General features: G+C 44.7%; 1 protein-coding gene across 3 annotated transcripts in view; it reads right to left on the minus strand.

Moving 5' to 3' along the window:
• Nucleotides 1-6,022: 6,022 nt before the first annotated feature.
• BORCS5 (BLOC-1 related complex subunit 5) overlaps nt 6,023-23,733 on the minus strand; it is a 97,637-nt gene continuing 79,926 nt past the window's right edge. For all 3 annotated transcript variants that reach the window (XM_061417820.1, XM_061417819.1, XM_061417821.1), the window contains one exon: nt 6,023-6,684. In XM_061417820.1, coding sequence (XP_061273804.1) covers nt 6,454-6,684 — 231 coding nt within the window. In that variant the 3' untranslated portion in view covers nt 6,023-6,453. The remainder of the gene's footprint in view (nt 6,685-23,733) is intronic.

The following is a 23,733-nucleotide window of genomic DNA, read 5'->3' on the forward strand; positions in this document are numbered from 1 at the left end:
CATGAGAAGGGACTTCTCTCTGTAGCACGTCCAAGGGGTTAGGGAGGCCATAGTGGAGCCTGGCCTGCTGGCCTCCCATCAGAGGGTTCAGCTCAAGATGAAATGCTGAGTCTTCAGCCTGTGTCACAGGCTCCACCTTGGACAGGGAACGAGTGTCAGAGCTAACAGTCTACTGCCGTCATCTTCATCCTTTCATGGGTACATCAGATGCACACTATGGCATAGAAACCTCAAAGGTAAACATTTGCTGACTGGCTGAATCCAGAATGGTGCAGGGTAGGAAGAAAAAAGACAAACATTCATGGTGCATTTTTTACACTTTTAGAATTCTTGTAGGAAAAACCAAGGGAAAGTAGTTATTTCAAGATCTGTTCTCCATCCTTGTCATGCACGTCCTAATAACCTGCTTCTATGTGATGACACCAGGCACGACGACTCATGAGACAAGAAGCTCAACCTCATAAGGTTGTTAGGCACAAAAAAAAAAAAAAAAAAATGATGCATTAAACGAATAAAGCATTTACCTTCAGTGCAAGCAGACAGGATACTGATGACACTGATAATCACAGGTGACATTTCAGTTGGTTGTGAAAGGCTTCTGAGTTAGATTTAAGGAAATTTAAAAGTAAGCAGGACTGGATGGAGTGAGTGAAGACCAGAAAGAGATGTCTTGGCTAGGACCTTGCCAAAAAGTGGAGGTGGGCGTGGGACAGAGGAACAGAAAGACAAAGTGTTAGTCACTCAGTTGTGTGTGACTCTTTGTGATCCCATGGACTGTAGCCCGCCAGGCTCCTCTGTCCATGGGAGTCTCGAGGCAAAAATACCGGAGTGGTTGCCATGCCTTCCCTACCCAAGGATCAAACCCAGGTCTCCTGCATTGCAGGCAGATTCTTTACTGTCTGAGCTACCAGGGAAGGCATAGGAATAAATCTGCCTTAAGATGTAAGGTGGCAGGAGGGAGCACGTCCCTCGGTGAAAGGCTTTGGATGGGAACTTACAGGTGTTGGAAGGCCCGAAGGTCAAGCCAGTTATGACTTAGACTTGAGGGCCTCTTGGGGACCACCAGCCGTAGCTGTAGCAGGCTGGCATTGAAAGGCTAGTTGGGTGTGACATGACCAAACCAGGGCTCAGGCTAAGGGGAAGCAGGGTAGGTGCAGATGTGAAGGGTCAGGCGTACACAATGGGACAAGCGAACAAGAACTTCATCATCAGGACCCTCACTGTCATTTTATCTTAGATGTTCCCGTCTGGTGGTTTACCTTTTCTGACACTAAGCAGAAATGTTTTCGGTCTAGTCAACAAAATTTAGGTCTAGGGGCTTTTTCTCTATAAATATTACTCTTCTGCTTCTCTCAATCAAAGAGGAAAGTGAGTTGTTTCTTGCATTGTGTGTGGCTCATTCATCCTTGTACAGCAAAATTATACTTGGTTATTATCTTTGAAATGTTGCAAAAATCAACCATGAGAATCACCATAGCACCAACTTGGAAGAAGTTTGCAAGTCAATCATATTGTTGCAGTTTACATACACAGATGCCAAGCTGGTTATCTATATCAAAGGAATAAAAACAAGTTTCATTCCTTTGGTTCTGGCTAACACACTGGAGTCGGTTCAAAATGCTTTCTTGTAGGACATGCAGAATATGACTTTGGAGGAGGGTGTCACAAGCAAACAGGATAACTGGGAGAGGGTTATTAGCTCAGTGGTGGCCTAGCTTCTCTGGTCAGGGGAAGTATGACAGTTTCAAAGACTGTATTAAAAGCTTTTAGCATAAATCTTGCTTCACTATTTAATAAAAGCAACAGGAATTTGCCTTGATTGGTGAAGAAAATTGAATCATCAATAAGTTCCATCCTGTCTTATGTTGACACTGATGACCCTGAACAAACTCCTTAAAGGACACACACACACACACACACACACACACACAGCCAGCCCACCACATAAGTACTGCTTATACTAATAAGCAACTAGATTTAGTTGCCCAAAAGGTTTTAACATTATGGTTTGAAGCATGGGAATAATTAAGTTTTCTGGTTACCCTTTCCTTCTGTAGTCCCAACATCTGCATGGGAGGTACATGCCTCGTGTGTGTGCAAGAAATTCAGTGTTACCGACCACAAACCAGAAAATAACAATGACATCTCTTAGGCACTGTGTAGCTCTTAACAAAAGAATGAAAGTCAGAGTGAGGGGAAAGCAAAATTACTTCTCTCACAATTAAGAAAAAACCTACACCTAAAAATTCCACAAGAAAACATTTCCCTTCTCTCTACTCTGCCCTTCAGTTTTTAGCATCAACATTTCAAGTAATTTCTGACTGAGTACTACGTATCTGGGTTTAGCTGAGGGGTAAACAAAATAGGAAGATAAAATTTTCAATTACTCTAGGAAACAGCAAACCCATTACATTCCCAAAATCTGTTCAAGAAAGTAAAGCATTGAGGAGGAAAAAGTAAAATGTTACCAGTCAGGGTTCAATCCATAAAGAATCGTTAGGAATGATATAGAATAAGGAGGTTGTTCAAGAGACTTACCTTAAGCAATTAATTACAGGAGCTGGTCAGAGTCCTGGTTCAGCTGTGCTGGATGGGCGGTGGGGGATGGATGGGGTGGTGGGGATGGATGGATGGATGGGGTGATGGGGATGGATGGGCAATGGGGATGGGTGGTGGAGGATGGAGGGATGGGCAGTGGGGGAGGGATGGGTGGGTGGTGGGGATGGAGGGATGGGTGGGTGGTGGGGATGAAGGGATGGGTGGGTGGTGGGGATGGAGGGATGGGTGGGTGGTGGGGATGGAGGGATGGGCAGTGGAGGATGGAGGGATGGGCGGTAGGGATGGAGGGATGGGCGGCAGGGATGGATGGATGGGTGGTAGGGATGGATGGATGGGTGGTGGAGGATGGAGGGATGGCCAGTGCAGGATAAAGGGATGGGCAGTGGGGGATGGAGGGATGGATGGGCAGTGGGGGATGGAGGGATGGATGGGCAGTGGGGCGCGGAGGGATGGGTGATAGGGATGGAGGGATGGGCGGTGCAGGATGGAGGAATGGGTGGATGGGCGGTAGAGGATGGAGGGATGGGCATCGGGGGATGGAGGGATGGATGGGCAGTGGGGGGCGGAGGGATGGGTGATAGGGATGGAGGGATGGGTGGTGGAGGATGGAGGAATGGGTGGTGGGGGAGAGCCAGGACACCTGAAGCCTGCAACAAGCTAGAACCAGCATGTCTCCACCAGAACCCACGCTGGCCTCATCCCTTCTCTAAGCCCTCATCCTCTGTGCTGCAGAAGACCTAAGGAGACGCTGGTGCTCATACCTGACCCAAGATGCTGAAAAGCTGAAGGCAGAGTTCTGGGGAGCTGGCCTGGCTGCTCCCCACACCATAGGTGCAACAGATCCCTGAAAATGTGCACGAGATGCAACAGGGCCTGACCGACAGTGACTTTCATCACGCACACATGTATGTTGCTTTACTGCCACTAACAAATCTCATGCAAATTTCTCTTGTGGCCAACCCTAATCGAAAAGGGACAGGGAAAGGAATTCCAGGAAACGTAGTCCAATTTGGCCAAAGTTGCCAAAACCATCTGCAAAACCACACTGCAAAACCACCACATACCATAAATATTAAATTAACTAGAATTATTTCAAAACACATCAGATCTGCCTATTGTTCTTACTGCCTCTTCCCAGTAATGAGTAGCCTGTGGACCCAAATCTAAGTTAATACCATGTTTTGTCTAACATCTTTATAAGAAGGAAAAGAACTGGATGGAGAGCTGGCTGGCAGAGAAGTTTTGCACGCGGTGTGAGGTTGCCTTTTTGCCCCCTACAAACGATCTCAGCTGCGACGGAACAGTGAGAAAGCACTGTCCTCACAGGCTGTCCTCATAGGCCTAGTGACATGGTTTGTCACTGTGTTATATGCTTTTTACTTATAAATTGTATTAAGTGCAGTGAGGATAATGGGACCTGATGCCTGAGCTGTTCTTACAGCTCTGTAGACAACCAGCCCTTCCTTCTTTGAAGGCTACAAGCTACTTGGTGTTCAGAACCAGGTTCTGATATCACAGGAACTCAAAAGACAATGACGGTGAGGGCTGAAAAATGCCACGTTTTGTCAGTCTAGTGGAAGGGAAGATGAGAATGCCTCGTATTATTTTTTTCAGCTTTTCTGCCAGTTTGAAGTTAAAAAAAAAACGTGAAGTTAGGAAAAAGGGAGTGTTTATGTAGCCACATCAGATACTAAAATGTATTATGAAATTTTAATATTAAAAGTGTGAAAAAAAATGCATGAAACAGTATGAAGACAAAGATCAATGGATTCAAATAAAGTCCAATGCCAGATTCTCAATCACATGAAAACTTAATACACGAGAGGAACACTGCCACGTGGCGGTGGGGGGCATTAGTTAACAAACACTGTGGCCTCCCCATCTGTGATGTTTCCTAGAATAACCTTAGCTACTCAACAGGCTTCTAAAATTACAGAACATCTTTCCTGATGTGAACTCTGATGAATTGCTCTAGAAATGGTTTAAAGCCCCACTAAAATCCCGACCATCAAAGGCATTTATAAAGACAAGCTTCTCAGGTCCCCCAGAGTTGGTGCTCTGGGACAACCTAGACGGACAGGGTGAGGAGGGAGGTGAGAAGGGGCTTCGGGAGGCGGGGGGACCACAGGTATACTTGTGGCTGATTCACGTTGATGTATGGCAAAACCCCCACAATATTGTGAAGTAATTACCCTCCAATTAAAATAAATAATTAAAAAAAAAAAACAGGAGGGAATAAAACTTGGGGAAAAAAAAGAAAAAGAGCTTCCTTCACGAGAATGGCCCCCAAACCTCTGACCTCTGCAAGTCTAGCTCCCCACTCCCAGCGCAGGACCTCCAACCCCTCCATGGCTCCCTCAGGCCACTTCACCTTCCTGGGCTGGGTGTCTACCCACTTTCCTCATGGTGCAAAGAAATGGTTCCCAGGAGGGTGCCCTCCGAGGAAAGCAGACACCCTCTTGGCCTCTTCATTTGGCTCTGGGTTCCAACCTGTCTTTCTGGCTCCGAGAGAGTGAACCATCTTCATATGTTTTGGGCCTTAGAAAATTCTAGAAGCTGTTGATTTTTACACCATGTTTAAAATTTTAGAAAATTGTATTTTCCATTGAGCTTGGGATGTTTATACTTAAGCCATCATGCAGCTGTTTTATGCTCTACATTTTACTCGGGGTTCTAAGAACCTTACAGGATAGTGTTTGATCAAATTTGATCAAAATCTGATTAGAAGAATCAGATGACGTTTACCTGAGAGATGCTAAATTAAGTGGGATCAATTTTAACCTTATAAATATACTAAAGGCTGTTTGGACATATAAAAAGTCACGCTCTGCGGTTTGAAGAAACCTCGGGAGCCCCGTGGGCCCCAGTGACCCCCCTCTATCCCCAGCTCCTGGTCTCCGTCTGCCGGCCTGGGTCGGTCCTACACTCCATTTCTCAGCTTCTGCATCTTCTCTTCCACTAGAACCTTTATAACATGCAAAGGACTGTGCTAAGAACTTCTGTGGCTCCTCAAATTGCTTCATTTCCTAAACCCCCAGAGAAATTCAGCAGCGCTTGAGTTGTTTTTTCTCTTCAGGAAAGAAGGGCAGGCACTACACAGCCCTTTCTGTATGCAGACACAGTGTCTGGCCCGGGCAGTGGGTCCCGTGGATGCCTGCTGGGTGGGCGCTCTTCCTCTCTGCTTCACATGTCTGCGAAACTAGTAAAGCAATGCTGGCTAAAACCTGCTTCAGAAACTGGAGTCCTGCCAATGCTGATGTCACAAGAGGAAACCTAAACTGTGTTTGCATCAAGGAAACCCATTATCAGTGGGAGATGAACCCAACCAGGCTGTGGAAAGGGAGGCTTCAGCTTCCAGTGACGACACAGCAGGGACACCCTAAGCTGACACAGGAGCGATGCCAGCGCCCTGCTAGGCTGGATCGAGGCTGGCTGCGATGGAAACATGACACGCACACCTGGATTAAGTTAGCTCTTTATGTATGCAACCCGGACAGCCTATGGAGAAAAATGTCACAGAGGCATCAGGGACACAGGGCTTCCTCAAGTCTTCTTCCCCTTCTCTTCATAGTTTCAGTCTGCAAGCTAGATTAGATAATATACACTGTCAATTAAAAAAAAAAAGCAAACTAAATTAAAAAAATAATTCCCAAGGCAGGGCTCTGTACAGAATTCCTAAGAGTTCAAATATTCCCACTTCGGAGACCATGGAGGGCACGTTGGTTGGCTTTGCAGGGGAAAGCGCGTCAAGGGGAGGGCTGGAGCATCACAGGTCTCCAGGGCAATGGACTGCCTCCTGTGCCCTTGGGGAGCACCACACTCCCCTGACCTAGGTCACCTCCTGTGTCTCTGGTTCCAAAGGCCCCGCGGCCCTGGTGGTGCCGGGGGGCTTGGCTACAGCCTGAGCTCGCGGTCGGGCTTCACACTGAAGGGCTCCAGGCGCTCGGCCTCGGGCAGCAGGCTGTTGAGTCGCTCCAGTAGCGGTACCGTCTGGTCGATGCCCATCTGGATGCGACGCAGGATGGCCGACATCTCATTGACCTTCTGGATCTGCTCGGCGTATTTGGCATACCTTTTCTGGCGCTCCTGCATGAAGCTAAAGAGGGTTTCTACAGACAGATCCATCTGCAGGGGCAAGAGAAGTGAGACACGTTCAATCCCGTGGAAACAAGTCCCGGCGAGAGGATGGTCGGGCTGGGGGGGGTGGCGGTGGGGCTGGGGGGGGGTGGGGCTGGGGGGTGTGGGGCGTGGCGAGCAACAGGTGCGGACCACGGGCCACGTGGAGGACGACCAGCGTTCCTGGAAGTGGAAGCCTGGGGGACGAAAACCTTCCCGAATGTGGCTGGAACCCTCTGCAGGGGGAGTGAGGTGAAAGCCCCCAGGTCCCGTTCTGGGTGTGTAAGCCACTTAGTCCTAGGTGAGGCCCAGGGAGTTTCTAGCTCTTTTTCTCTACAGAAAGAATCCTGGGCTGGGAAATCAGGCAGATGGGGTTTGACTCTGGCTCTGCCATTTGTATAGATGGAGAAGCTCTATAAGTCAGCAAAAACAAGGCTGGGAGCTGGCTGACTGCAAAATTCAGACTTAAAGTGAAGAAAGCAGGGAAAACCACTAGGCCATTCAGGTATGACCTAAATCAAATCCCTCATGGTTATACACTGGAAGTGAGAAAAAGATTCAAGGGATTAGATCTGATAGAGTGCCTGAAGAACTATGGACAGAGGTTCGTGACACTGTATAGGAGGCAGTGATCAAAACCATCCCCAAGAAAAAGAAATGCAAAAAGGCAAAATGGCTGTCTGAGGAGGCCTTACAAATAGTTGAGAAGAGAAGAGAAAGACAAAGGAGAAAAGATATATCCATCTGAATGCAGAGTTCCAAAGAAAAGCAAGGAGAGGTAAGAAAACCTTCCTCAGTGAACAACGCAAAGAAATAGAGTAAAACAACAGAATAGGAAAGACTATAGAGATCTCTTCAAGAAAATTAGAGATACCAAGGGAACATTTCATGCAAAGATGGGCACAATAAAGGACCTAACAGAAGCAGAAGATATTAACAAGAGGTGGCAAGAATACACAGGAGAACTATACAAAAAAGATCCTAATGACCCAGATAACCACGATGGTGTTATCAGTCACCTAGAGCCAGACATCTTGGAGTGTGAAGTCAAGTGGGCCTTAGGAAGCATCACTACGAACAGAGCTAGTGGAGGTGATGGAATTCCAGCTGAGCTATTTCAAATCCTAAAACATGATGCTGTGAAAAGTGCTGCACTCAATATTCCAGCTAATATGGAAAACTCAGCAGTGGCCAGAGGACAAGAAAAGATCAGTTTTCCTTCCAACCCCAAAGAAGGGCAATGCCGAAGAATGTTCAAACTACCACACAAATGCACTCATTTCACATGCTAGCAAAGTAATGTTCAAAATTCTCCAAGCCAGGCTTCAACAGTATGTGAACCAACAAGCTGGATTTAGAAAAGGCAGAGGAACCAGAGATCAAATTGCCAACATCCACTGGATCATAGAAAAAGCAAGAGAATTCCAGAAAAACATCTACTTCTGCTTCATTGACTACACTAAAGCCTCTGACTGTGTGGATCACAACAAACTGTGAAAAATTCTGAAAGAGATGGGAATACCAGACCATCTTCCCTGCCTCCTGCGAAACCTGTACGCAGGTCAAGAAGCAACAGTCAGAACTGGACATGGAACAATGGACTAGTTCAAAATTGGGAAAGGAGTACGTCAAGGCTGTATATTGTCACCCTGCTTATTTAACTTTTTTGCAGAGTACATCATGTGAAATGCCAGGTGGGATGAAGTACAAGCTGGAATCAAGATTGCTGGGAAAAACATCAATAACCTCAGATATCCAGATGATACCACCCTTATGGCAGAAAGTGAAGAGGAACTAAAGAGCCTCTTAATGAGGGTGAAAGAGGAGAGTGAAAAAGTTGGCTTAAAACTCAACATTCAAAAAACAAAGATCATGGCATCTGGTCCCACCACTTTATGGCAAATAGATGGGAAAACAATGGAAACGTGACAGATTTTATTTTCTTGGGCTCCAAAATCACTGCAGATGGTGATTGCAGCCATGAAATGAAAAGATGCTTGCTCCTTGAAAGAAAAGCTATGACAAACCTAGACAGTGTATTAAAAAAGAGACATTAGTTTGCCGACAAAGGTCCTCTCGTCAAAGCTGTGGTTTTCCCAGTGGTCATGTATGGATGTGAGACTTGGACCACAAAGAAGGCTGAGCGTCTCAGATTGATGGTTTTGAACTGTGGTACTGGAGAAGACTCTTGAGAGGCCCTTGGACTGCAGGGAGATCCAACCAGTCCATTCTAAAGGAGATCAGTCCTGAATATTCATTGGAAGGACTGATGCTGAAGCTGAAGCTCCAATATTTTGGCCACCTGATGCGAAGAGCCAACTCATTAGAAAAGACCCTGATGCTGGCAAAGACTGAAAGCATGAGGAGAAGGGGACAACAGAGGACAGGATGGTTGGATGGCATCACCGACTCAATGGACATGAGTTTGAGCAAGCTCCGGGAGACGGTGAAGGACAGAAAAGTCTGGCATGCTGCAGTCCATGGGGTAGCAAAGAGTGAGACATGACTGAGCGACTGAATGACAACAATTGCCACTTGAGTTGCTAATACTCATCCTTCCTGTCTCAGGTTTCTCATCTGCAAAAATCAGGGGACTGATGGCAGATTTGCAGGGTTGTTGGGAGGACAAAATGAGATGAGGTGTGCTAAAATACCAGCTCCAATACTTTGGCCACCTGCTGTGAAGAGCTGACACATTGGAAAAGACCCTGATGCTGGGAAAGATTGAAGGCAAAAGGTGAAGCGGGTGGCAGAGGATGAGATGATTGGATACCATCACCAACTCAATGGACATAATTTGAGCAAACCCTGGGAGATAGTGGTGGCTTCCCAGATGGCGTAGTGGTAAAGAACCCGCCTGCTAATGCAGAAGACATAAGAAACGTGGGTTTGATCCCTGGGTCGGGAAGATCCCCTGGAGGAGGACATGGCAGCACACTGCAGTATTCTTGCCTGGAGAATCCTGTGCACAGAGGATCCTGGCGGGCCACAGTCCACAGGGCTGCAGGGAGTCAGACATAACTGAAGCGACTTAGCAGACACACACCCATGCGTGGGAGACAGTGGAGGACAGGGGAACCTGGTGGGCTGCAGTCCATGGGGTCACAAGGAGTCGGACATGACTTAGGGACTGAACACCACCACCACCCCAGCTCAGGGCTCAGCCTAGCACTGAGGACTTTTACAATTCACTTGGTCCTCCGTCCTTGCTGCGGAGCACAGTCAATCTACATGAGCTGCCGGGAGGGAGTGGCACTCTCTGCCAGAACCACAAATGTCAACCAAGTCAAGTCAACACCATGAGAGGTAAATAGAGGACTGCTTCATGCACCCTCCCTCCAGTCAAACAAATTTGGGGTTCTGGGCTCCCCTTCTGGGATCTCTTTTCCTCCCTTGATGGGGTTCTTTGGAACCGATCATCTGGATAAAAACAGGGACAGTGTACCACCAGAGTGTCAGATGCCCGTACCCTTCCTCTGCACAGTCCCACATCCACTCCCTCTCTGCCTGCTGCTGTTCCCTGACCAGGGAAGAAACAATCACACCACCAAGACTCAAGTTTCTGTCTCAAAGCGCAGATGCTCCCTTAGTCCTTCCTTCTTGTGTCTCCCAGGCAAGGCCCTTCCTAGCCCTGGTATCAGGCAAGGTGCTGGCAGACGCTCAATGCTCGTTTCCGCAGAGCCCGCGAGCATGGTGTGATAAAGACAAGCACAAAACACTCTAACCTCTAAGAAGGCCTGGCCTTCACTCTCTTGCTACTGCTCCTGACGACTAAGCCCTAACCCCTACTGTAGTATGTACCCATGAGCCCCAGGTACAGACTTCCTCTAGCATATCTGACACAGCTTTAGGCATTGTCAGGATTAATACAATTCGGAAGCTTTACCACTTTAACCCTTTCTATTCTGTATTGGTGTACAGCCGATTGACAGTGTGGTGAGAGCTTCAGGTGCACAGCAGTGACCCTGCCCTGCATCTTAGCATCTGGACAAACTGGAGCATCTTTACCTTTCCCATTTTTATTCTGGCACTGAGATTCCAACAAGGAAGCCTAAATACAACACAGAGACAGCAGACATTTACTGCCACACATCATGTGCGGTCCTAGCGATACGGATATTGAGAATCAACTGTTTACACCCACACAGCAGACTGTGTACATTAACATGACTTTTCTCTTCCACTCTCTTTGTTAACATGACTTTACTATTCTAGGAAACTCAGGCCCAGAAGGAGAAATGTTGCACATAACCTTGTTTCAGGAACTTTCAGCAAAACGATTTAAGTTCAAGAAAAAAACTATTGGATTTTCCCAACAGAAGAGAATGACTAGTCCTCATGACTATTGCCTCAAAACCCTGGCCTTGCTGTGACCACGTGACTAAGGACTAGTCTGCGGCTTGTACAGGAGGAAGTCTCTCATGGAGCTTCCAGGCGTCTTCCTTAAAAGTTAGCAGGCCTTCTCCTCCTCTTCTCCTTCATCCCTTCCCTCCCTCTGCTGATGCTCAAAGGCAGATGCAGTCCTCATGGGTCACAAGAATAACGAAGGTCACAATCCTTGGGTTGGCACAGCGGTGAACCAGATGAAGTCTGGGCCTGTGAGGACTTTTGCCCAATGCAACTTGTACCAGGAATGGGAAAGAACAACAAATTTCCATTCTGTATGAGCCACTGTAATTCCAGGTCTCGGTAAACCAGTGGGATTTAAACTTACACTGAGAGAATGAATGTGATAGAGTCCCTACCCTTAGAACTTGCTGTTTACTCTTAAATTCATACTTTAAAACTTGCCCCACATATTCACACATTGTCTGTCACTGGTGGTAGTATATTTCAAAGGGCAGGTGAAAAAGGAGATAAGATTATTTGTGCAAGTACAAGCTTTACTAAGACATGAGACATCTGTAGAAGGGGTTCAGACTCGTTCCAAATACCTGATGTGGATTTGCCCATCTGGCTGGTCCATTGCCAGCAATGGGTCCAAAATATTAGCAAATCAAAGCAGCAATATGCAAAATGGACAGTATATCATTACCAAGTGGGGTTTATCTAAAGGATGTAAGCTTTCTCAGCATCTGAAAATCAAAGTCATTTTGATATAATAAAGATTAAAAATCACAATCATTTCAAATCAATGCAGAAAAAGCACCTGACAAATTCAATTATAAAACATTTCAGCAAATTAGGAACAGAAGGAAACTCCCTCAATCTGACAAAGGTGTCTATGAAAAACCAACACTTAACATCATAGTTAGTGGTAGACAACAGTTTTCTCCCTAAGAGCAGGAATAAGGCAAGGATTCTTTCCCACTCTCGCCACTTCTCTTCAGCATTATACTAGAGATCCTAGACAGTGCAATAAGACAACCAGAGGAAATAAAAGGCACAGGCACTGGAGAGGAATAAATAAAATGGTCTTAATCTACAGATGACATGATAGTGTGCCTAGAAAATCCTATGGATACTTAGACCCAAAACCTAATAAAACCAACAAGTGAACTTAGCAGGGTTGCAAGACACACAGTTAATATACAAAATCAATTGCATTTCTACATATTTGCAGTGAACAACCCAACAATGGAATGAAAAAATGTATATAAAACTTAACAACTGCATGAACATCGACTTAGAGAAAATGCCAAAAAAATACGTATAAGACCTGAACACTGATATTACAAAATGCTGCTGTGAAAAATTAAAGGAGATCTAAAAAAATGGAGAGGTATATACCATGTTCATGGAAGACTAAATATCAAGATGTCAATTTTTACCAAATCGATTTATAGATTCATTTTCAATCTAAATCAAAATTCTAGATGGCTCTTTTTTTTGGGGGGGGGGCTAGGGATTTGATTGGCTGATTGTAACTAAATAGAATGGTCAAAAGAAGTATGAAAAAGAACCAAGTTTGGGAAGCTCCCTGATGTACTGTGGTTAGGATTCCAGGCTTTCACTGCAGTGGCTCAGATTCAATCCCTGGTTGGGGGACTGAGATTCCACAAGCTGTGCGAGGTGTGGCAAAAAAAAAAAAAAAAAAAGGAACAAAAGAAAGTTTGAAAGACTTATAGTACTTGTTTCAAGACCTAATATAAACCTACAATAATCAGAACAGTGTGGTAGTGGCATGGAGACAGGCACATATAGACCAGAGTAACTGAAACGAGTGCAGAAATAGATCTAAACGTATGTGGTCAGTTGACTGTTTTTTTAAACCAAAGTTTCCAAGGTAATATATTAGAGAAAAAAAAGTTTTTCAACAATTTATAGAACAACTAGATATCTATACAGAAAAAAAACACCTGAACCCCCACATCTCACTCCCTTCACAAAGATTAGCATGAAATGAATCACAGACCTAAACACAGAATCTAAAACTATAAAACTTTTAGAAGGAAACACAGGAGAAAAACCTTTGCTGTCCTATAGAAAGCAAAGATTTCTTAGGTCCGAAAAACATTAACTATAAAAAAAAAAAAAAAAAAAAGGTTAAACTGATCACTGAAGTTTTAAATTTTAAAATTTAAAAAAATTTAAAAATAATTTTAAAATCATTGAAATTTTAAATTTTAAAATTTCTCTTCGAAAGATATCATTAAGAAAATGATAAGGCAAGACACAGACTAAGGTATTATATATATATATATACACACACATACACACACACACACATATATTCAGAATATGTAAAGACCACTTACAACTCAATATTAAGAAAAAAAAAAATCCAAGTTTCTTTGTTTTTTTTTTTTTTTTCAGGAGAACTGACCTGGGCCTCTGTCTCATTAAAACATTCATTGAATTTCTAAAGAAAATCTGCTTTTAAGATCTTTTTGCATGCACGCTTAATCACTTGCTGCTAAGTAACTTCAGTTGTGTCCAACTCTGTGCGATCCCACAGACAGAAGCCCACCAGGCTCCCCGTCCCTGGGATTCTCCAGGCAAGAACACTGGAGTGGGTGCCATTTCCTTCTCCAATGCGTGAAAGTGAAAAGTGAAAGTGAAGTCGCTCAGTCGTGTTTGACTCTTAGCGACCCCATGGACTGCAGCCTACCAGGCTCCTCCGTCCATGGGATTTTCCAGGCAAGAGTACTGAAATGGGATGCCATTGCCTTCTCCAAGCTTAATCACTTAGTTGTATCCAACTCTTTGAGACCCTTTGGACTGTAGCCCGCCAGGCTCCTCTGTCCATGGGATTGTTCAGGCAAGAAAACTGGAATGGGTGGCCATTTCCTTCTCCAGGGGATTTTCCCGACCCAGGGATCGAACCCACATCTCCTGAGTCTTCTACCTTGCAGACAGATCCTTTACCCGCTGAGCCATCAGGGAAGCCCTAAAAAGGAGAATCAAGATCCCTTCCAGGAAAGTGAGCCTCCAACTGATCAGCTGAATGTCAACTGAATTTATTATGAAGGAAAGGAGGGGAGCCCCTAGAAATGTCTGGGAGCCCAGGGAAAGCTTGAAGTAGGTGAGCTTGCCGGAGGTGAGCTTGAAGTAGAATCTGGATCTTGGGTAAAAAAGTAAAACTTGCCTGAAGACTGAATCCATGGGCACTGCTAAGTAAGGTGGACTACAGATCAGGAAAAAGAGAAGCCAGATATTAACCAGACAGCATTTTCCACAGAACTCCCAGGGGGAAGCCCCGACACAGTGTGGAAAGAAGACATCGTGGTCAATGGCCATATCACTGTGAAGACACTGCAGGCATTTTGTCCATGATCAAGATGACCCTGGATGCCACCCTGTCTATGCTATCTATGTCTCTAGATAGCTACTGCTCCCAGATGAGAAGTGGCTATTCATGACACCAGCACCCACGGGGCTGAGCACTTCACTGGGGAGGGACCTGTTTCACAGATGCTCCCGTCCTTGCTGAGCTGGGGTGGCAGAAAAGCACTCGGTGCTTTTCAGATCCATTGGTTTAAACCCTCAACAGCTGACCTCCTAAGGTTTTGCCAGAGCTTTCACCTAAGGTGTGAACTGACCATCCAGATCCTGCAAAATGACCTGCTCAGACATCTGAGGCATTTCTGAGCTGGAGCTGCGTGACTCACAAGTCACTCTGAAAGCAGTGGGCTTCTCTCAGAAGTTGGGCATGGGCTTCAGGAGAAACAACAAAATAAAGGGTTACTGTGAGCACGTCACCATTCTAGCTTTACGGCTGACTGTATATAGCTTGCAGCTGAAGACAGTGCTGTCAGACAAAACTGGGTTAAAATCTCGGTTGTGCATATGACTGATCATCTTTGTGACCTTGAACCAATTACTTAACCTCTTCGACCTTCAGTTTCTTCACCCTTAAACTAGGCATAATGTTAGGACTTACCTCATGTGATTAATGTGAGGAATAATGAGATAACACGCACAAACATACAGAAGAGCCCCAGATAAACACATTACCAAAAACATGAGAACTGAAAGAGAAACTATGTCTAGAAACCTCTTTCTTATGAGAAATGGAAAAGCAAGATTAAGTAAATACGGGCAGAGAAAATGATGACCTTTGAAGATATCCACGTAGGCGCACGTATCTCTGTTTTATAAAGCGCCTGGTGGTGCAGTGCCTGAGACTGTGCTCCCAATGCAGGAGGCCCGAGTTTCATCCATCATCAGGGAACTGATCCCACATGCTGCAACTAAGAGTTCTCAGGCTGCAACTAAGACCCAGTACAGCCAAATACATAAAGAAAGAAAAACATTAAAAAAAGGAATTTTAAAGGTGGGTGAGCAACTTTTATGCCTCATCACTATTACACTATCTTCAAGGTTTACACAATCACTCAGAGGACAATCTACCATTGCGTTTTTTGCTGGTAAGTTTTATTTTTGTTCTGAGCTTCTGCAACTGAAAATCTTACAACACAGTCACATTACTTACCCACCAAGTTTCCTTACAGAAACATTTCACACTATGTAATAACTGAAATCATTATTTACCTACAAGTCCTTCCGTATGTTTTTGATTTATATGTTCAGCCATGAGAATGAGTTACTATTACCACTGTTTGGTGCTACCAACATGGTAAAATAAAAATATATACATATACTTGCATGTATATATACATTTTTCAAAAAATATTTTGAAAGCAAGCAGAAGAGCTTCAATAGACGATATCCTCTCTAGCGAGAGTACAATGCTGCAAAAATTATTTTTTAAAATTTCCTGATAGAATAAGCTTTGATGCTAGTTTGGGAAAGGTAGGTCATCCCATGGAAGATGTCTAAATGCTTCATGGAACTTCCCTTTCAAAGTAAAGATAACCTTGTCAAAGTAGTGATACATACTTCAAGAGTAAACAGCCCTAAGTTAGAAAAAAGATGCATGACAACAGCAAGAGCTTCAGAAAGAAGAGTGTACATCTTCTAAATTCTAAAACCCTAAGCTGTAGATAGGTTCAAGATGGTAAAAAGAAAATTTAACTTTTTCACAGATGAAAAGAAAATGATTAGACAAACCGTGTTTCACAGTTAACAAAATTCAACTCTATACAATCAACAGATTATTGCTTTTCCTCCTCTTCTTAAGTTACTTAAGTCTTTTTAAAAAAAAAAACTGTTAAAAAAAGACTGCTTAAGGACTTAGGACTCACCTGGTGGTCCTGTGGTTAGGAATCTGACTTGCAATGCAGGAGACACAGGTTTGATCCCTGGTCTGGGAACTAAGATCCCACATGCCTCGGAGCAAGTAAGCCCACACACGGCAACCAGTGAGCCTGTGCGCCCCCAGCACACGATCGCACACGATGCAACCAAGACCCAACGCAGCCTCAATAAATATTTTTTAAAAAAGATTGCTCAAGAACTTGAGACTCTATTTTAAAAAGTCACTCATTTTTTCCATCCTTTAAAAGTAATGTTCAGCTTTTAATGTGATGTCTCAGTTAACTTAAGCTTTAAGGTCAATTTTTATTTGGTCTCAAATAGTCCACGTTCTCTGTATTCATTCTGCCTTTAAATTCTGGTTTCCCAAGTTGGTCAATTTAGGAATATGGAGGTTGGGAGCTAGAGGCCACAATGGGCTGAGGCCAGCGAACCAAGGGCTTTCTGCCCTCTCCTCACATTTCAAATCCAGTCCCAGCTTTGTTCCTTTGTATAGATATCCTTCAGCGCTCCCAAGTGTAATGAATACGCAGGGGTACACAACTCTGCTCTTTTATTATAATTTTTGTTTCTAGCTAGAGGGGTGAAATGGAAAACTGAGAATTCATTCTAGTTTACATATATCCAAATAATGAATTCTCAGGTGTGTAACAATCTATAGGGATGTGGCCAAGGCTTTAATGTTTTTTTGGAGATGGGCATATCACTGGTTTTTAGCAATGCAGGCTTACCCCCCAATCCTTGACTTGGCTAATAATTCACTACCATAGAAAGACAGAAGTCAGAAGGCTTGAATTTAAATCCTACTATCTGTGTGAGCCTGAGTTTCTACTTCTTAAAAATGGGAATAGTAATACCCGTCCATCATCCACCTATTATTTTACAGTAGTGTTATGAAGATTACAAATGAGACGATATATTGAAAATGACTTAAAAAGAGACCAGAACTATAAAAATGTAAACTTATATTATTATAAGAAATACCATCAGATGGCCAAATCTGTTTGGAGATCTGTTTTTCATAAGTACTAACATAAAACTAAGAAATTCCCCAATTATATGATCACATTCAAAAGAAACTGCTTCAGTGCTTTATAAAAAGCTTCACTCTTTCTCCCATTCTGAATCTCAGAACTACTGATTGTGATTAGAGAGCAGCTGACATAACCAAGTAAATTAGTACTGTCCCAAGGGCAAAATCTGGGGCTGCAAACATACAGCTTGAAATTCTGTCCAGTGGGCACACAGAAAGGTGCTCAACATCTTCAGGCACTAGGAAAACGAAGATCAAAACCACAAACAGCTACAACTTGACACTCACTAGGATGGCTGAAATAAAAAGCTAGGCAGCAAGTGCTGGTGAGGACGCGGAGAAACTGGAATCCTCATGCACAGCTGGTGGGAACGTGAATGCTACGGCACACTTTAGTTTCTCCAAGAATTAAACACAGGGTGACCATTAAATACCACACGACCCAGCAATTTTATTCTTTGATAGATATACTCAAGAGAATTGAAACAGCTATTCACAGAAAAACCTGCAAGCAAATGTTCATGACAACATTATTTCATAATACTCACAAAGCAGGAACAACGCAAATGCCCATCAACTGGGAAACGGATAAACCAAATTGTGATATATCCATACAACAGAATAGTGCTTAGTCATAAAAAGGGAAGTGATACTGATATAAGCCACACCATGGATGAACTCTGAAAACACTATATTAAGTGAAAAGCCAGATACAACATGCCACACCATATGATTCCATGTATGTGAAATGCCCAGAAAAGGCGACTCAGAGAGACAGAAAGGAGATTAGTGGTTGCCAGGGGTGGGAGAATGGGGCGTGGGGAGTGATGGCTAATTTATACAGTGCTTATTTTGGGGGGTGATGAAATGTTCTGGAATTAGATAGTGATACTGGCTACTCAAGTTTGTGAATACACCAAAAACCACTGAAGTGTATCCTATAAAACAATGAGAGGTACCTCAAACTCAAGTTCTTAATCATTGCCTGGAACCTTCCTTCAGTTCAGTCACTCAGTCGTGTCCAACTCTTTGAGACCCCATGAACTGCAGCACGCCATGCCTCCCTGTCTATCACCAACTCCCAGAGTCCACCCAAATCCATGTCCATTGAGTCAGTGATGCCATCCAACCGTCTCATCCTCTGTTGTCCCCTTCTCCTCCTGCCCTCAATCTTTCCCAGCATCAGGGTCTTTTCCAATGAGTCAGTTCTTCTCATCAGGTGGCCAAAGTATTGGAGTTTCAGCTTCAACATCAGTCCTTCCAATGAATACTCAGGACTGATTTCCTTTAGGATTTGTTCTTTTTAAAAATTTTTTTGTTTTATTTATTTTTTAGCCATGCCACATGGCATGCAGGATCTCAGTTCCCCAACGAGGGGTGGGACCCACATCCCCTGCAGTGGCTGTGCCGAGTCTCTAACCACCAAGCCACCAGGGAAGTCGCATTCCTGACTTGTCCCTGCACTGAACCCATAATGTCCACCTTCCTAACGTCACTCTGACTGGAAGCATCTTCTGGAGGTCTTTCTTCAGCTTTAAGAACCTGACGCTGTGGCTTCATTCTTGAGCTTTCACACATCTGCTACCTCCTGATTTTGCCTGTGACCCATATGATCAGCTGTCTCCACTTCAGAAAATGGACTGCCCCTTGCTGTCAACCAAAGTTTGGCCCATTCTAGCCCACCATCATCCATCCATTCTCATGGGGATTCAGACAGATTATAAAAGTGAGGGTTTCCTAGGTTGCAACAAAAACTCTTCCAAGTCAACTCTATGGTTTCTGGCTTTCTGACCCTTCTCCAGACGACCATCCCCGAAGAGGACCAGGAGCTCTCTGTGGGAATCTTCTCCGGGGTGCCACCCTCTTGCACAACAGACAGATGACAGGCAGATGTTTTCATCAATTATGCCATAGGCTTGATGACATCAATTACCACACACTGGATGTTCTGATGTGACTATTTCCAAAGGCAATTGTTTATGGTGACTCTTACAGATAAGAGTAAACTCTTGCCACTTATTCTCACATCACACCTTTGATCTGTAAGTCAGACAAGCAGGGAAATCCTTCCCTGGCAAATCTCAGTCTACAAGGTCTACCAAAAACAGGAACTGAAATCCATACTAGCTGGACTGTTTCTTGCAGTAATCTTGTACATCATATTAGGAAAACTAGGAAGGTAGAACACAATATATAATTTAGTAATTCCCTAGGTATTTTAATGAATGTAATAAAATCACATAATAACAGGGACTTCCCTGGTGGTCCAGTGTTGAAGAATCCACCTTGCAAGTGCAGGGAACATGGGTTCGATCCCTGGTTGGGGAACTAAGATTCCATCCTGCAGAGCAGCTAAGCCCACACACCACAACTACGGAGTCTGAGCATCACAACTAGAGAATCCATGCACTGCAATAAAAGATCCCGGACGATGCAACTAAGACCTGACGCCGCCAAATAAATAAAAGTATTTTTTAAAATAAAATAATGTTTAACAGTTACAACCACTGCCCACTGTGGATGCACGCTCCGTTGCTTCAGTCGTGTCCGACTCTTTGCAACCCCGTGGACTGCAGCCCCCTAGGCTCCTCTGTCCATGGGGATTCTCCACGCAAGAATACTGGAGTGGGTTGCCATGCCCTCCTCCAGGGGATCTTCCAGATACAGGGATCTAACTGACGTCTCTTAAGTCTTCTGAAGTGGCAGGTGGGTTCTTTACCACTAGCGCCACCTGGGTGAGTACCAATTAAATGTCAGGCACTGTACTATATACCACAGATACATTATCTTTATTTCTCACAAGAGGCCTATAGGGAAAATAGTCTTCTACTAGAGCTGCAGAATCAGGGGTCAGAGATCATAAAATGTGTCCAGGGTCACACAGCTCATCCTAGCAGTAAAGTCAGAATTCAAACTTATGCTTTTTAAGCCTAATCTCCCCCTATCTTTTCTTCAGAGCCCATTAATTCAAATGATTCACTTCAATGAAATATATACCATGTTGGGCCACGTGTTCAGGACCTTCTTGATACCCTTGACAGATGCATTAATATGGCAATTTTCACAGTTTTCCAGTAGAGTGAAAGGACACTTTTGTTCCTAATTTAAGCACCACCATTTCTTTTTTTAATAACAAGGAGAACAAGCTGCCAGACCTAACACGAACATTCACAAAACAAAAACCAAGAGGAGACCAAAGGGAATACACTATTTATTAGCAGATAAACTTGAGTGACATTTTCTCTGGCAAAGTCTGCTTGTACATTTTGTACTCTGACATTTCACTTATACAAGCATTTCACAATCCTTGACTTCACCGAGGGGGCTCAGAACATGGAGTTTTAGCACAGCAGGGGGCCTCAGAGATCATCTCGTCCCACCCCTCCTCACTTTACAGAAGGAGGCCACCCCGGAGAGGGTCAGTCCACACGGCACGGACTGCCGGCGCCAGGGCCGGACTCCAGATCTGATCAAAGGGCCGCCCCACCACACTACCACCAGCTTTTCCACAGTGAGCTCTACCTGGTCAAACGGACTGTCAGTGTGTGTCACAACCATGACCTAAAACAGGAGTTTTCCAGATTCACAGACACAGAGGACAGACTTCGGTGGCCAGGAGGGGAAGGGGAGGGATGGATTGTGAGTTTGGGGTTCAGTCCAGTTCAGTCGCTCAGTCGTGTTCGACTCTTTGCGACCCCATGAATCGCAGCACACCAGGCCTCCCTGTCCATCACCAACTCCCGGAGTTCACTCAGACTCACGTCCATCCAGTCAGTGATGCCATCCAGCCATCTCATCCTCTGTCATCCCCTTCTCCTCCTGCCCCCAATCCCTCCCAGCATCAGAGTCTTTTCCAATGAGTCAACTCTTCACATGAGGTGGCCAAAGTACTGGAGTTTCAGCTTTAGCATCATTCCTTCCAAAGAAATCCCAGGACTGATCTCCTTCAGAATGGACTGGTTGGATCTCCTTGCAGTCCAAGGGACTCTCAAGAGTCTTCTCCAACACCACAGTTCAAAAGCATCAATTCTTCTGCGCTCAGCCTTCTTCACTGTCCAACTGTCACATCCATACATGACCACAGGAAAAACCATAGCCTTGACTAGACGAACCTTTGTTGGCAAAGTAATGTCTCTGCTTTTGAATGTGCTATCTAGATTGGTCATAACTTTCCTTCCAAGGAGTAAGCGTCCTTTTAATTTCATGGCTGCAGTCACCATCTGCAGTGATTTTGGAGCCCAAAAAAATAAAGTCTGACACGGTTTCCACTGTTTCCCCATCTATTTCCCATGAAGTGATGGGACCGGATGCCATGATCTTCGTTTTCTGAATGTTGAGCTTTAAGCCAACTTTTTCACTCTCCACTTTCACTTCCATCAAGAGGCTTTTGAGTTCCTCTTCACTTTGTGCCATAAGGGTGGTGTCATCTGCATATCTGAGGTTATTGATATTTCTCCCAGCAATCTTGATTCCAGCTTGTTTCTTCCAGTCCAGCGTTTCTCATGATGTACCCTGCATAGAAGTTAAATAAGCAGGGTGACAATATACAGCCTTGACGTACTCCTCTTCCTATTTGCAACCAGTCTGTTGTTCCATGTCCAGTTCTAACTGAGATTTCTCAAGAGGCAGGTCAGGTGGTCTGCTATTCCCATCTCTTTCAGAATTTTCCACAGTTTATGTGATCCACACAGTCAAAGGCATAGTCAATAAAGCAGAAATAAATGTTTTTCTGGAACTCTCTTGCTTGAGTTTGGGGTTAGCATATGCAAACTAGTACATACAGGACGGATAAGCAACATGGTGCTACCGTATAGCACTGGGGGCTATATTTAATATCCTGGCATAAACCATGATGGAAAAGAATACAGAAAAAGAGTGTATGTGTATAACTGAATCAGTGCTGCAGAGCAGACACAAGACCGCAAACCAACTATGATGATGTGCATGCTTGGTCTATACTTCCATCATAAAGAAATACATATATAAATAAATAAAAGTTTCTCAAGACACCATTTCCAGCCAAAAGGAAAATAAAAGCCTATTGTGAACTGATGTCAAACTCAAATGACAGGGTCCAATCAGTCAAGCGTCTCCACGTCTGTTAGGAACAGGAACATGCTCAGGTGGCCTCAACCTGCAGCTAGGAGGGTCTCACTCCCAGTGGCACGCATCTCTGTGTCCTGGAATCACAGAAGCCTCCTCCTGCTCCTGAGTAGTCACCATTTCCTGTTGGGCAAGCGACAAACAATGGGCAGACGGTGGCCAGTGTTTCCATTCATTACACCACAGGCTGAATGGCATCGATTACCACATAATGGACATTTCACAGTGACCCTGCTTCCTTTGTTCAAACAATGTATCTAAGTGTCTCAGCAAAGGAACCCATTCTATTTGGGTCTTTAAGAGAATGAAAAGAGGAATGTCAGGAATAATTGCATCACTTTGCCCCAGTAATGATTTTATGACTTGTCCAACTTCCCATGTGCCTTCTTACCCTTGGAGGTGTTATGTCCAGGCAGGATGAGAGGGAAGAAACCTCAAAACCTTTAAGTTGGTCTCAAAACTCAGTACATCAATGTCAGGCGGATCACCCCACACCCAGCTGCCCTGCCCTGGAAATGGGTAGAAAGTGCCCTAGAAAGTGACACTGAAAGGCAGCCAAAAAGGAAGAGAAACACATCAGGGTCAAAATCAAAGCTCAAGGGCAGAGACTCCATTCCTCCCTCCGCACTGGGAGACTCTCCCTGGACTCTACAAAAGTGCAGGGCCATAAACATCCTAGAACAGGGGTCCCCAACCCCCGAGCCCAGAACGGTATTGGTCCATGGCCTGTTAGAAACAGGGCCTCACAGCAGGAGATGAGCAGTGGGCAGGCAGGCAAGCCAGCAAAGCTTCACCTGTGTTAACAGCCGCTCTCCATCACTCACGTTACTGCCTGGGCTCCACCTCCTATCAGATCAGCAGTGGCATAATAAACATAATCAACTTGAATCACCCTGAAACCACCTCGCTCTCCCCCTGCCCCGCTGGTCCATGGAAAAATTGTCTTCCACAAAAGCAGTCCCTGATGCCAAAAAGGTTGGGGACCACAGTCCCAGAGGATCTTCTGCCTCCCTGGGAAGTCCCTGTTCTGCTTTCTCTCTCATTGAAGCCCCACTTTCCGTAGCCCTCCCGAGTGGGAGAGGGGCAGCACGAAACCACTGTCCAGCTTCCCCGACGGCGCCCCTCTGTCCGCCTTCATTTCTGCCACAGTCCTCTGAGATATTGGTAAAAACCCCTTTCTCAAAAAACTGACTGATCAGGAGCCTGGAAAAGTTAGCCTTAAACCGGCAGAGCTGGCATCTCCACGATGGATACGTGGGGTCTTCAGGGTTATTTCCTTAAGTGTGGCTGCGTCCCATAAGGACTGTGTTTGAAATAAAAAAGGG

Source organism: Bos javanicus, chromosome 5 (assembly GCF_032452875.1).
Source record: "Bos javanicus breed banteng chromosome 5, ARS-OSU_banteng_1.0, whole genome shotgun sequence".
Lineage (NCBI taxonomy): Eukaryota > Metazoa > Chordata > Mammalia > Artiodactyla > Bovidae > Bos > Bos javanicus.